A 12,672-nucleotide genomic window follows, 5' to 3' on the forward strand; every position below is an offset into this window, starting at 1 on the left:
CCAGGATTGAAGGCTCAGTCAGGCAGTTCCATAGATGAATAACTTATTTTTCAACAAATTATGCAAGGCTTCAGAAAGAGTTATGGATTGACTTTCTTAATGCTCAGTGGTCTTTTAGTGGTAGTTATGGTTAGAATTCTCCTTTTTTATGTAATCAGTGAAGCATGGAAATGTGAGAGAAGACAACTCTTTTGATTCAACTATTTTATCTGGACTCGATTGTGATTTACTGAGGAAGAAACGAACTTCCTTGCTCACTGGGAGGCTTAGAAATGATGTTATTTCAGAAAGAGGTGAATAGCAGCCTGTCCTCATCTTGAAAGGGTACAGTCTACAGTTGCCTTTGTGGCCAGCCAGGTCCTCACAAATAGGAATAAGACCCCCTCTCTCCTGCCACTCCATACTCGGTGCTTCTAACTACTGTAAATCTCAAAGAGATGTGTGTTCATCAGGGCATCCAGCCATAGTATGAAGCCCCAATATGAAAAAGTTGAAAGCCTATCTGAAATCTCTTCCATAATTTTCATATCTATGGAGTGATCAAGCCCATTTTGACCTTTAAGAGACTGCACAACTGTAATGTATTTCACCATTTGTTACATTATTTCCTGAAATATACTCAACTCAGACTTAGTAATATAATGACTTACTCATTCTAGGACATACATTCATAAGAAGCTGGAATTTTAAAACATGAATTGTATCTTTGTGAATCACTCAGATGAAAGAATGTGGTACCTAGCTATGGAAGAGAATAAGCACTCTCAGATCATACTAATCTTGGCTGTGAGCAAGAATTTGTGAGCAGGGGTTGTAGGAAGGAGTGAATCCACGTTCTTGGCCCTAGCTGTTCGATATAAATGTAAGAAAGACATGATGCCAACAGATAGAAGGCAGTAGTTTTGTCCATAGTGTGTCCAGGAGACTTGGAGGATTTTTTGCATTTGCCTATTACTCAAAATTACTTCTGAATTTTCTTAGAAAATAATACATGGCCAAAGCAGCCATATGAATGTCCTTTTGCTGATAAACACTCAAAAGTGAATCCTATTGGTTAAACTCTTACATCACTGAAGCTTCCCCTCAATGGATAACTTACATCCATTGAGCACATTGAAACAGCACATATAAGATATTTTAGCAACTGTTCTCAGGGCCTTGATCTTAAAAATGCTTGTCCAAAACATCGCACAAGTTACAGATTCTGCACTCTCAATACAGAATTTTATACTCATTTTTAATATACTCTTAATTCTGAAACTCATGAATTGCTCAACTCTTTGTAAAACTTACAGACAAATGACAGAGGTGTTGCAAATACACAAAATGGAATGTATTTTTTGCAGAATACTAAACTGTGTAATACATTTTTCTTTTCCACTCTCATGACCTTGTCTGTTGGATTTTACAGTAATCCTTCATATGCAGTCTGTGCACACAGAACCCAGAATAAGAAGGTCCCATCTCAGTTTATTTTTTGTTTCAGTTCTATGTTAAACTAACTCTTTCCAGAGTCTTCATCTCCATGTATTTGCTAAATACATGCGCTTATATCTTCTGACTCGCATATCAAATAAATATCTTTTAACCCCACTGGCTTCTGTTTTGGAGAGATAATTCTGCATTCAGCAATGAAATATAAAAGTAAAATAAGCAGCAACTCCTTATTCAGTGGCATAAAAAAGTGCAGTGATATTAATTATGAACATTCTAGGAAAGCATACAGGCAAGGTTACCAAACTGGCCGACACTGGTATTTGTAATCTTTGTGAATAAGCAATGCAATAACGCAGGGCAAGTGTGCGTGGGAGGCTTGCTTTGAAGAAACTGGCCGTTTTCCTCTCTCTGACCAGTTGAGTTGTTATGAATAAAAAATGTTGTTGCTAAAGGAACCTGTAATAAATCTTTCTGGGAGTATTACATGTGCTGATAACACACATAAACTTTGTAAACATATTAAAGTGTCAGGTTTTAGTAGCTCTGGTTCATGTGGATGTTTGTAAATGTTAGTGAAGAAATGCAATGGAAATCTTGTCACACCAGCTGGTTGCTCCCACATTCATGTGAGAGCCTTCTTCTCTGCCTTCCTCTTGAAAGGGAGCCTCATTTTGTAGCTGAGATTAGGTAATGCTGAGGAAAAATTGCTCAAGTCCTACCTCTGCTCTCCCTTTCCATCAAAACGCTCCCACAAAAGAAGCTGCTCCCCTGCCAAATTATGAGGAGAGAAGCGGGTGGATGAGCTGGTGACTGAGAGAGGATTTATGCTCTTCCGAGCAGCCCTTCTTTGCGTAGCAATGCCCTCAGTCGATGCCTCTGTGCAAGTACAGTTCACAGCCCTGACATCTTAACTTTTCTCTTAGTATGTGGCAAGAGCTGGGCGCCTCCAAAAGGGATTGACAGAAAACAACACATTGAGAAAGGAATTCATAGGAATTTCTTAGGAAAATTCCGGGGCCAAACTGTATCTCAAATGCTAGTTGTCTTACGGTACATCCCTGTTCAGCACTGCAAGGACATGATTCTGTCACCATCATGCAGCCTGGCAAGCCAGTGTGTTCTGTAATAAAACAAAAGAGGACTCACTGTTTTCTTTTGAAGCACACCAAGAAGGAGGCAGCAGCCTTGCTACCCTCAATGTTTGTCAAAACTTAGCAGCTAAAATATTCAGCTGGGACCTAGGAATCTAGACTAAATTCATTCATCTGTCTGGCATGACTCTAGCCTGTGTCAATCTACTCTGATAAACTGGCTTTTGGTATTCTGGATTTGCATTTAATCTTCGTTCCTTCAGTGGCATCTGCTCCACTTTGCACAGAAGAGGCCAGGGCTTGGTGGGCTTGTGTAAGGGAGCAAGCATATGCATGAGTATCTTCCAATGCAAATAAGCAATCATCTGCCAGCTTAGCAGTCCTTGGCTAGCTTTGGAAGAACTTTGTTTTGTTTTGCATTTCTTTTTTTACACAGGGTTTCTTTACAAGAACATCTCAGTCTTTGTAGAAGAGACCTCAGCTCAGAAGTCTCCCACCTCAGTTGAATGCTCAAACTCAGTAAGCTGAAGTCTCATGTTGGAAACACCGAAACATCTGAGAAATGTTTGTGCTTCACGGGTGAGGTGGCAATGAAGCAGAGCTTTGAGACTTGCAGTTAGGGATTTTGGTGTTTAAATCCTGCCCCAGTCACACCTCAGGCACCCAAGTCCTGTTCTTGTATCTGAGCCTCATTGTTTCTGCCCTGGCACTTTACAGGAAGCCACAGAAATCACACATCATTGCAATTCCAGCACCCATCAATGAGCTCCTGTTTTATTTTACAGTGCCCCTAAACCTGTTTTACCCTGCAGAAAACATCAAACATCTCAAAGCCCATCTAGGACCTCAGAAATTTAAACATGAAGTGAACCAGGATGTAAAACTGACACACAATAAGAGGCGTGAAAGGGTAATATTTATAGCCGTGTGCTACCATGGCTGTGTAGACCTGGGGTTCGGGGTTTTACTTTCATTTCGTTTACTTTCATCGCTGTGTGCCTCCCTTTACGCTCTTCCCAAAGATTGCTCTGTTCTGTGGGGCCAGCGTCTCGCAGACCCTGCTCCGAGCGGGCTCTCCACGGCTGCAGGAGGTCAGTGCCATCGCAGGCAAAGGCAGAGGCGCGAGTCTCAGTCACGTCTCTCGCATTTCAGCTCCAGTTCCCTCTGCTGCGATCTTGCCTAGGACCACTGGAGGAATGTAAATTCCGTAGCCACTTTTCTACATGGGTGCTATTTTTAATTGCGCAAGTAAATATTCCTGTTTAAAAATACAGGATCCACAGTGTGTTATCGTTAAATCGAAGCGCATGAAAATGTTTATTAGTCAGCTGTCATATAACCATAGTTAAACTGCTTTCTTTTTTAAAAAAATTGCATTACTTATTACACTGTTCACTACTAACAACAAAAATATAATTAAAGTAATCATTAATAAATCCTGCTGGACCCTGTTGAATCCTGTTTATTATGACAATGTCTAATAAATAATTGTTCTGCCATTGTGAGATGCCCAGTTATTCAACTATTTATAGGGAAAAAAAAGTTGGTGGTATTTTTTTGAAAAATAGAACTTGTTTTGCATGAATAAGTACTCCAAATATTTTTATCTGTGGCATTGTTTGTGGTAATAGCAGACAGACAGACTTTTGTGTAAAAATGTATACTGTTTCAGTAGCCTCTTGTCATCTGATAAGATTGCTTTGTTCTGAATTATTTTGGTAAAAAATTGGCAAAGTGATACTGAATAGTTCAGACTCCAAAATTAAAAATGAGACAAAAATATTATTTTTTTATTAGCTGATATATCTCTTTCACCAGGCTTTTACAACTTTTAAATTACTTTCAAGAGCTAATGGGACTGTTTACTGCAGAGGGAAAAAGTTATTAAAAACCTCCATGGTTTTAAGAGATGAGTTTTCCCAGTAGTCACTGTCTATAAATGATTAAATAAGAAATGATAGACAACTTATTAATCTTAGTGAATAACAGCAATGGCCAAAGCAGCACACTTGTTTTATTCACTGGAAGGCAAAATGAACAGGCTAAATAACAGATAACGAGGAAGGCTGATTTTGAAGTCCTAGCTCAAATTTTATTATGCAAAACTTCCCATCTTTAGTGAAAATTTTATAATAAGAAGAAACAGACCAAGGTTTTCCAAGCCTTGATATACTAGTAGCAAAACTTAACAAATTCATCCCAGAGTTAACTTTATTGACTTCAGTCAGCAGATGGATTTGGCACAATAGGTGCAAGTAGTAAAATAGCTATTCTTTTCATAAGCTTAAGAAAGATATTGCCTTCCAAAAAAACTATATATCACAGATCTGAAAGGTGCAGAGCATTGTTTTCTCCGATACAGGTATCTCACATATTTTGGATCATGAGATTTTGCAAGTTCTCAAGCCCTGAAATTCTTCCCAACTCAGAATTTTTTCCTGAGGTCCCGCAGAAAAAAGAGCTCTCTCCAGCTCCAGTGAAGTCCATAAGACTTTCTCCGTTGAGGCAGGTTCAAGCTCTAAAACCACTGCAGTAATAATAATAATTTATTCAGTGCACTAAGAGAAATAGATGACTTTTTATGTATTTTTTGATAAACCAACCTATATCAAGGGCTTTGAGAATTTGTGGCCATACATGTATTTCCAATTTAATGTAATTTTAAGCATTATAAGAAATTCCTTCAGCAGCTGGAAGAAACAAATTTGAAATTATCACCAATTCACATGTCAGATATAAAAGGCAAACTGGTCTCTAAAGTTCTCTAGTCTCAATAGCCAAAGCTTTGGGGATAATAATATGTATTGTCCCAGATATAACTGATATACTTCAAGCACAGATCTACAAGCATATATATTCGTTAAAAAAAAGGTAGAATATCCCTATACCTCTAATGCTTTCAGCAATGGGTAGTGATTTTCTAATATTTATTTATTTTAAATATCTCTATTACAGAACATGTTCACGGTTTATGAAAACATGATGAAACAGTTCTACGGCTGCTTTTGTTTCTAATGACTGTATTAGGAATTTTACAATCCATTTCGAAACAAATGGGAACTCATCCAAAAATGGGAAATATAGTTTAATTGCAAAAATGATGCACTTGTCACCAACAAAGTATTTACTCAGACAATATAAACATGCAGTAATCACAGAAAAAAAATCAGCAAATACTGTGAAAGAGAAATAACAGTGAATAATTTAATCCCATCCAAAGACAGATTCAGCTTACTTGATGACTGCTTGCTTGTCTAACTTCTGCTTTAAATTAGTGCACTCAGATCTTAACTCATTTCTTAAATAAATTAAAAAAAAGTCATAGCACCTATTTGCGTATAGAACACGCAGTATTGCCAACTGTGCCATGCCAACCCTGAACTTACATACAGATATTAAAAATATACCTGCTGGGGGGTGAACTATCAAAAGAAGTAAGCCTTCCAAAATGCAGTGTTCTTTTAATCAATAACACAATTTGTATCTTCTTGTTGAAAAGAAAGAAGTAAGTTTTATCTCTATGTGCATGACAGTCTCCAGAAGGGTGTAAAAGACATAATTTTGCCAGTAGGTCTTACATTGGTTCGCTTCTGGTTTATTTTTGTGTAGCTGTATTTATAATCAGGCAGTTATGCATGTGCTGTGATTTTGAATTCAGAAGCAGTCCCAGGCAAACCAAGACATGGAGGCAGAGTGTTTGCAGGGTGGAGCCCGCAGGCAGTGGCCGTGAGCAGAAGCAGAGGCTGGAAGATTTGCAGTGTGGCCTGAACGAACAACTGCTGGGGAGCGTGAACAAGCAGTACAGCACTGTGAGGAAAATGCACGAGGCACTAGCCGACATCAAATATGGATGGGCTACCAATAATATTCATCATGGTAGCCGTACGTCCAAATTGCCATTCCTCTAATTCATGCTTCTACTGACAGTTTTACTCCCAGATGCAAAGCCTGTGATGCAAATGAAGAATTTTCTAATTTTATTTATTCCAGGGATTCCCAAATTTATTTTGTGGCCAACTGGTAGTCCACAGGGCCATGGCAAATGGTCTGCAGGTCCACAGAGTCATATCAAGTAATACTCCACTTCTGTCAATTAAAAGGTCAAGGAGAAAGATGTATGACCTTAAACTAGTAACTTCAGGCTGTACTAAATATTGAGGATTGGTAGTGATCTGCAGAGCCAAATATTTTGGAACTATCAACTTAATCTTACTTCTCTTACAAGCGAACTGTACTCACTGACAGAGCTGTAGAATTTCTCATTTATTATTGTGTCAGTCTATACTCGCTGCATATTAATCTCTCTTGTAGGACCTGAACAAGCAACTTAACTTGTTAGTCTCAAGTGGCTTATCATAGTAAAAATACGGAGACTCTTTGCTAACCATACATTCGCTTTTACACTTTTACTGCTTGTATCGGCTTGTCTGATTTAGGATCCGGTCCTCTGTTTGCCTATTGACTTCCGTCAATAGTTGAGTTTTGTCTCCACACAGATGATGATAAATTTAGTATGGAGTACGATGCAGAAATTTAGGATGCTTAAATTAGCAACTTTAGTAAGAGTTTGGGAAGTGAAAGAAACAGAGATCAGACTTTTGCTTCAAGACTAGGTCCTTCTGCTGGGATAAATCAACAGAGAAAACTTCAGTTTATGCCAGCTGAAAGCCTGGCCCAACATATTCTGAACTAGTAGGTTCAGGCTTTATTATTTTTTCTCTTAAAATGTTGAAATCCACAATGTAATTAATAATATAAGGACTTGGATATTTTATGGAAAGAAGCAACACAGGCTCACTGACTGACTGCTTGATGGTAAGTAGTTTGTATGGTACTTAAAAAATGTAAGTAGAATAGAAATTTGGAAGTGTTTCCCTAGCAATGCATCTAAGACTTGTGCTTAAAGGAGACTAATTGGGTAAAAGAAACAAAAATCCAGAGAAAATCTTCCATGTAATAGACAGATGAATTTGACAGGTGTTTTCCTTATCATATCACATCGTCAGTTTTTTCAAGTTACATTATGCACTAATAGCAATTCATAAGTTTTTAAGGCCAAAATAATCAGTCTAAATGGTGACCCTGACCTCTTTTATGGTAACTTTCATAAACATTCAAGTTGTAATTTCTGCTTCACACCCAATAGCCAGTAGTTAGAGCATGTGTTGCAGCCAGCCTTATCTAAGCACCTCAACCAGTGTAGCATCTACACCATGTGTAGGTGAGAAGTTCTGATGGTTGTTTGTTTTCACTGCCAAAAGCAAAGAGCCATATGTCCGACTATTCGTAGCATTGACTTTTCAGCCACTTGTTCTGCTGCGTAGTTAGCGTAACTCTTGTATTTGAAATGGAAAATCCTGAACGGGTACCCGCTACCTTCTTCACTATTTGGAGTCAGCATTTCCAACTCGACTTCCCGAAAATTACGCTGCTGGGAAAGGCGGCTACGAAGAGCCTGGGAAGCACCCTGCCGGCAGCAGTGCTCGCTCGGGCTGCCCCGGGCTGGGCCGGACCGTGCCGTGCCGAGCCGAGACAGACCGTGCCGAGCGGACCCGAGCCGTGCCGGCCGCACCTGCCGTCGCGGGCTGCCCGCCGCGGCTCAGGACAGCAGAGGTCGCCGCTGCCCCTGCGCTGGCTCCGGCGCGGCGCGGCGCGGCTCGGCTCGGCTCGGCTCGGCGCGCACCAGGTGCTCCCGGCCGCCGCGGCTGCCCCGCCGCCCCGCACTGCGCGGCCCCGACGGCGGGGCCGGAGTAAGGGCGGTCACAGGGGGTCCCGCGCCCCACGGCTCTACTCTGGCCCCCGCGGCCGACCCTCTGCGCCGCTCCCCACCCCACGGCTGAGCCCGTCCGCCCGGCGGAGGTCAGCGGGGTGCCCCCTCGGGGCGGGGGTGAGAGGGCGCGGGGCAGTAGAAGCTTGGGGCCCGCGGCTGCCAGGGCTGAAAGGAGTGGGTGGGAAATGATGGAGGCTGCGACGCTGAGCCTGGCCAAGGGTAATAAATCGGATGCCCTGACATGTTTTACTTAGCCCTCAGTGCCGCCGCGCCGAGCGGTAGCGGGGGTCTGAGGGCTGGAGCCCCCGGGTCTTTCTCTCCCACTCCGCTCCACTTTAGGGGCACTTTAGGTGTATCAGACCTTGTGTTCGGGAGGCAAATCATACAAAGGAGGCTTTTTACAAGGACTGACCACGCCATGCAGGAGAAGGGAGTGAGGACTAAGAAAAAAATAATAAATATATATGGTAACCCCCCGCCCCCTACCCGAAGAAATAACCAAATGCATTTCTTGCTGTTTAAACACAGACTGCCGTGTTTTATAACATTTCCTCGGTATCTGCAGCTGTCAGGGAAAGAGGGCAGCAATGAACAGCCCCTGCCACACGCTAGGTGCTCAGAAAGGGCCTCCCCCTCCCCAGAAAAGGCGGCGGGTCCGACGCAGGCGGGTGGAGACTCCAGAGGAAGGGGCACGTCCCAGTGCCACCCGGCTGCTGCATCCCATCGTCTGCCGCCTTCGACAGCTCCTTGGCCGGACACCGGCGGGCTCTGCCTCCGCAGCGCACGGCGGTCAAAGGGGCCTCGGACCCGTCCGGAGCTCCCCGGCGGCCGACCCATACCAGACCTCCGCGCGAAACCTTCCTTTGCACCGGGAGGCAACCTGTCCCCATGCCAGCCCCACACGCGCATCACACCTCTGCCCCACACCTGGGCAGCGACCTCTTTGCACATTGCTTTGCAAGGGGGTTCATCCGCTGTCGCCTCTCTTTCCTCTCTGCCTGAGGCCGGGCGGTGGTCCCGCAGGACTCTCCTCGCTGCTGGCCAGACCAGTCTCCCGCATTACTTGGTCCGGGCGGCAGCGCCCGGGGAGCTGCCGCAGACGTCCGGGCCGGTCCAGCGGCCCGGTGCCACCTCCTCGCCCCGGTGCCGCCGCCGTCCTGCGGGGCTCCCCGCTCCCGGCTCCCTCCTGCTGCCCCCCGCACCGCGGCGGCTGCCTGCGTGAGTTGCCGGGGCTGGCGTAAGTCGGAAGAGAAGAACACCCTTCACCCCAGCCGCGTCTAATGAAAAGAATAAATCAAGGGCTGCAGCCCCCAAGGCAGTGCCGGTAACCCGGGGGCTTCCCAGACGGGGCCACCGTCGCGGCTAGGCGTGAGCAGAGGCTGGAAACCAGCGGGACCCGGCAGCGCCGCGGCCCCCCGACCCACCACTGAGCATCGCTCGGCCGTGAAGCTTAATCTATAGCATTAATCTATAGCGAGGAATAAACTTTGGGGGTGGGGGGAGGGATGTTCTCTCTCCATCCTCCCCTAAATCGCTAAATGGTAACTGGGGGTGGAGAAAGCCGTTAAAAGTTACCTGTCGTGTCATCATGCTTTACCCTTAGAAAGTGGAATGAGCTAAGAAGGGATGTTCCCCCTTAAGAGACATTAAAACAAAAAGCAGCACATGCAGGTCTCCCTGGAGCCGTGTCTGCTCATCCCGGTGAGTTGAGAGAGAAAAGCAGAATGAGAACAAAAATCACCTTCATCCCTCCAACTCAGTGAAACTCCCTGCAAACCGGTTCACTCTCCCTGCGGGCGTGGGGCTTGCCTCCTAGCTCACTAGCAAAGGCATCGGGGGGCACAAGAAGCTCCCGAACAGGTGAACAGCAGAACGAGAAGAAGCAGAAGTTATCAAAGTATAAATCTCTCGGCACTTACTTCTTCCCTGTCGCCGGACCCTGGAGGCGTGCTGGCTGCCAATGTATTCCATAAAGTTCAAAATGATAAAAAACCAAGAAATCAGTCGCAATTGCATAGTAACCCTCGGAGAGTTCGGCTTCTCTTCTTTCTTTTTTTTTCTTTCCCTTTTTTAAAAAAAAAAAAAATGGGGGGAAGGGGGAAAGGGATGAACACGGCAGCAGAAATACCTGCACTGAGATCCAAAACTCGGCTGGACTTGGTTGGTAGCTTTTTTTTTTTTTTTTTTTTTTTTTTTTTTTTTTTTTTTTTCCTTTTTTTGCTTTTTCTTCTTAGTTTTTTTTTTTTTTTGCTTGTTGTTGTTTGTTCCCCCCCCTTCCTACTGCACTTTCAAATCGTCCGCCCCGCTACCTGCCGCAGACCTCAGGGCGGGGAGTCACCAGCGGGAAGGAGCCGTGCAGCCGCCGCCGGGGTCCATGCCGGGGCGATGGGCGGCAGCATGTTGCGGGGGTGCCGGGCTGCGGGGGGCTTGTGCGCGCCCGTGTGTGCGCCGGGCGGGCGAGGTGCCGACAGCACGGGTGGATGGATGGCGGCGGCGGCGGAGTGCGCGAGGGCGGGGGCGCCGGGGGGAGGAGGAGGAGGACCCAGCCCCGCCGCCGCCGCCGCCGCCGCCCTGCCCCGCACCTCGGGCACCGCCAGCCGCCCGGCGCAGGTGGGTCGGGCCCCCTCGCCGCCGCCTGCGGGAGCTGCCCGCCGCAGACCCCCCACCCCCGCAACCCCCCGGCACAGGGCGGCTCCCCGCGGCCCGGCCGAGCCGCCCGGGCGGCTGCGCACGGAGCATCCTCCGCCGGCGGCGCGGCGCGGCGCGGCGCGGCACGGCACGGCACGGCGCGCGGGGGGTGGGGGTTGTCCCGCAGCCTTGCCGGCAGCCCCCTCTCGGCCGGCTCCGCTCCGCTCCGCCGCCCCGGCCTTCCCTCCGGGCCCCGCGGAGGTGCGCGCGGAGCGGGCGCGCCGGGCCGCGGTGGGGCGGCTCCCGACTTGGCGAGCGGCGACAGGATGGCTTGCTTGGGCTATTCCCCGCGGAAGGGGGGGCCAGTGAAGCATCCCCCCCCCATTGCCTCAGTTTGCTCTCCCTCAAATGGAGATGGGGAGAGGGAAGAGGGGGCAGTCTGTCCCTCTCCGTCGTTTCTTTGCCCCCCGCCCGCAGTGGTAGAGATTTTCCTGTGTGGCTCCTGAGGAGGGATGGGACAGAGCGAAGCCACGAACCCCGTCGGGGGCCGGGCCCCCCCCCCCCGACCCCTCCGGGCCGCCTTGCAGCACAGGAGCAGCGCGCAGAGGTGCGCGCAGCCGCCCGGCAGCAAAGGCGCAGCTCCGGCTGCACCTCGGCGAGGCGCAGCCTCCCGTTTGACAGGAGGGTATCGCGTTTCTTTTCTCCGGCAAGGATTTGGGATGGGGGGGGGGGGGGGGTGGAGGGGAAGAGGAGGGCTAGAAGGGGGGAGGTGAGACTGATTCAGGGGGAAACTGCGAGACTTCGCCGAGCCCTTTCTTGCTTTGCTCCTTATCTCTGCGGCTATCGCTGGGAAGGGAGAGAAAGCCGGATAAAACGACGTGATCACATCAGGAACCTCTATAATGCGCAGAGCTGCCGCTCTATTTGTAACTGTTTTCCTCAGCCTCTCCCCGCGCTGCCCCTCTCAGAGCTGTTAAATGTCTGTACCATAAAATGTGGGGGATTTAAAGGTCTGTGGGAGGCTCCCTTTGAAAAGGACTCTGGGGAAAGTCTTTCTAATCCAGGATACTTGAGCCGGATGGGGTGGGATTGCCAGAGAGGCATAAAACAAAAAGTAAATCGGCAGACAAGCTGGGGGGCTATGCTGACATGAAGAAAGCGCCTTTGCCTCTGTGTTTTGTTTTGCTTTGATGGAGATTGAGGCTTCTCGTGTCCTAGTGCATATGGAAATTTCTGAGCAAGCCAGGCAAGTGGCATAAATAAACAAGGCTGGAGAGAAAAGATGGGACACGCGTGTGAGCCAACCTGCAGCCAGCCAGTCAGCTCGCTCAAGCAGCGCTAGCACCAGCGGGCAGAGAAAGCATGTCAAAAAATAAACGGTCCGCGAGAAACATAAGGAAAACATTAAACAAACAGGGAGTGCGCTCCCTCCCCTTGCCCTGACAAAGCATGGCTGCGAAACGCCGCTCGCTCGCTGCGCCTCCAGCCCCTTCCCTTCCCTGCTGCGTGTCCCGGTTGGAGCGTGGACACACAGGGCAGACGCGGTGGGAGACAGACCTGGGCACTGCGCAGGTCGCCTGAAAGTATGAGCGAAACAAGCTTTTGCAGCGGGCAGACTGAGGGCCAAGCAGAAGGGCAGCGGCATGCGTGAGCAGCCGGCGGTGGGGGGAAAGGGTCGGTTGTTCGCTGCGGACGAGAGGCAGAGCTGCAGAGCAGGCAGAAAACAAAAGCTGCGCCTTGGCTTGA

The 12,672-nt window shown here is 47.5% G+C and overlaps 1 protein-coding gene across 1 annotated transcript in view; it reads right to left on the reverse strand.

Moving 5' to 3' along the window:
- Positions 1 to 10,870, reverse strand: part of RSPO3 (R-spondin 3) — a 63,326-nt gene extending 52,456 nt beyond the window's left edge. Inside the window, exons 1-2 of the mRNA XM_062572577.1 lie at positions 10,619 to 10,870; positions 10,218 to 10,363 (exon numbers count right to left, since the gene is read on the reverse strand). Coding sequence (XP_062428561.1) covers positions 10,218 to 10,314 — 97 coding nt within the window. The 5' untranslated portion in view covers positions 10,315 to 10,363; positions 10,619 to 10,870. The remainder of the gene's footprint in view (positions 1 to 10,217; positions 10,364 to 10,618) is intronic.
- Positions 10,871 to 12,672: the final 1,802 nt, after the last annotated feature.

This window comes from Rhea pennata, chromosome 3 (genome assembly GCF_028389875.1).
Source record: "Rhea pennata isolate bPtePen1 chromosome 3, bPtePen1.pri, whole genome shotgun sequence".
In the NCBI taxonomy this organism is placed as follows: Eukaryota; Metazoa; Chordata; class Aves; order Rheiformes; family Rheidae; genus Rhea; species Rhea pennata.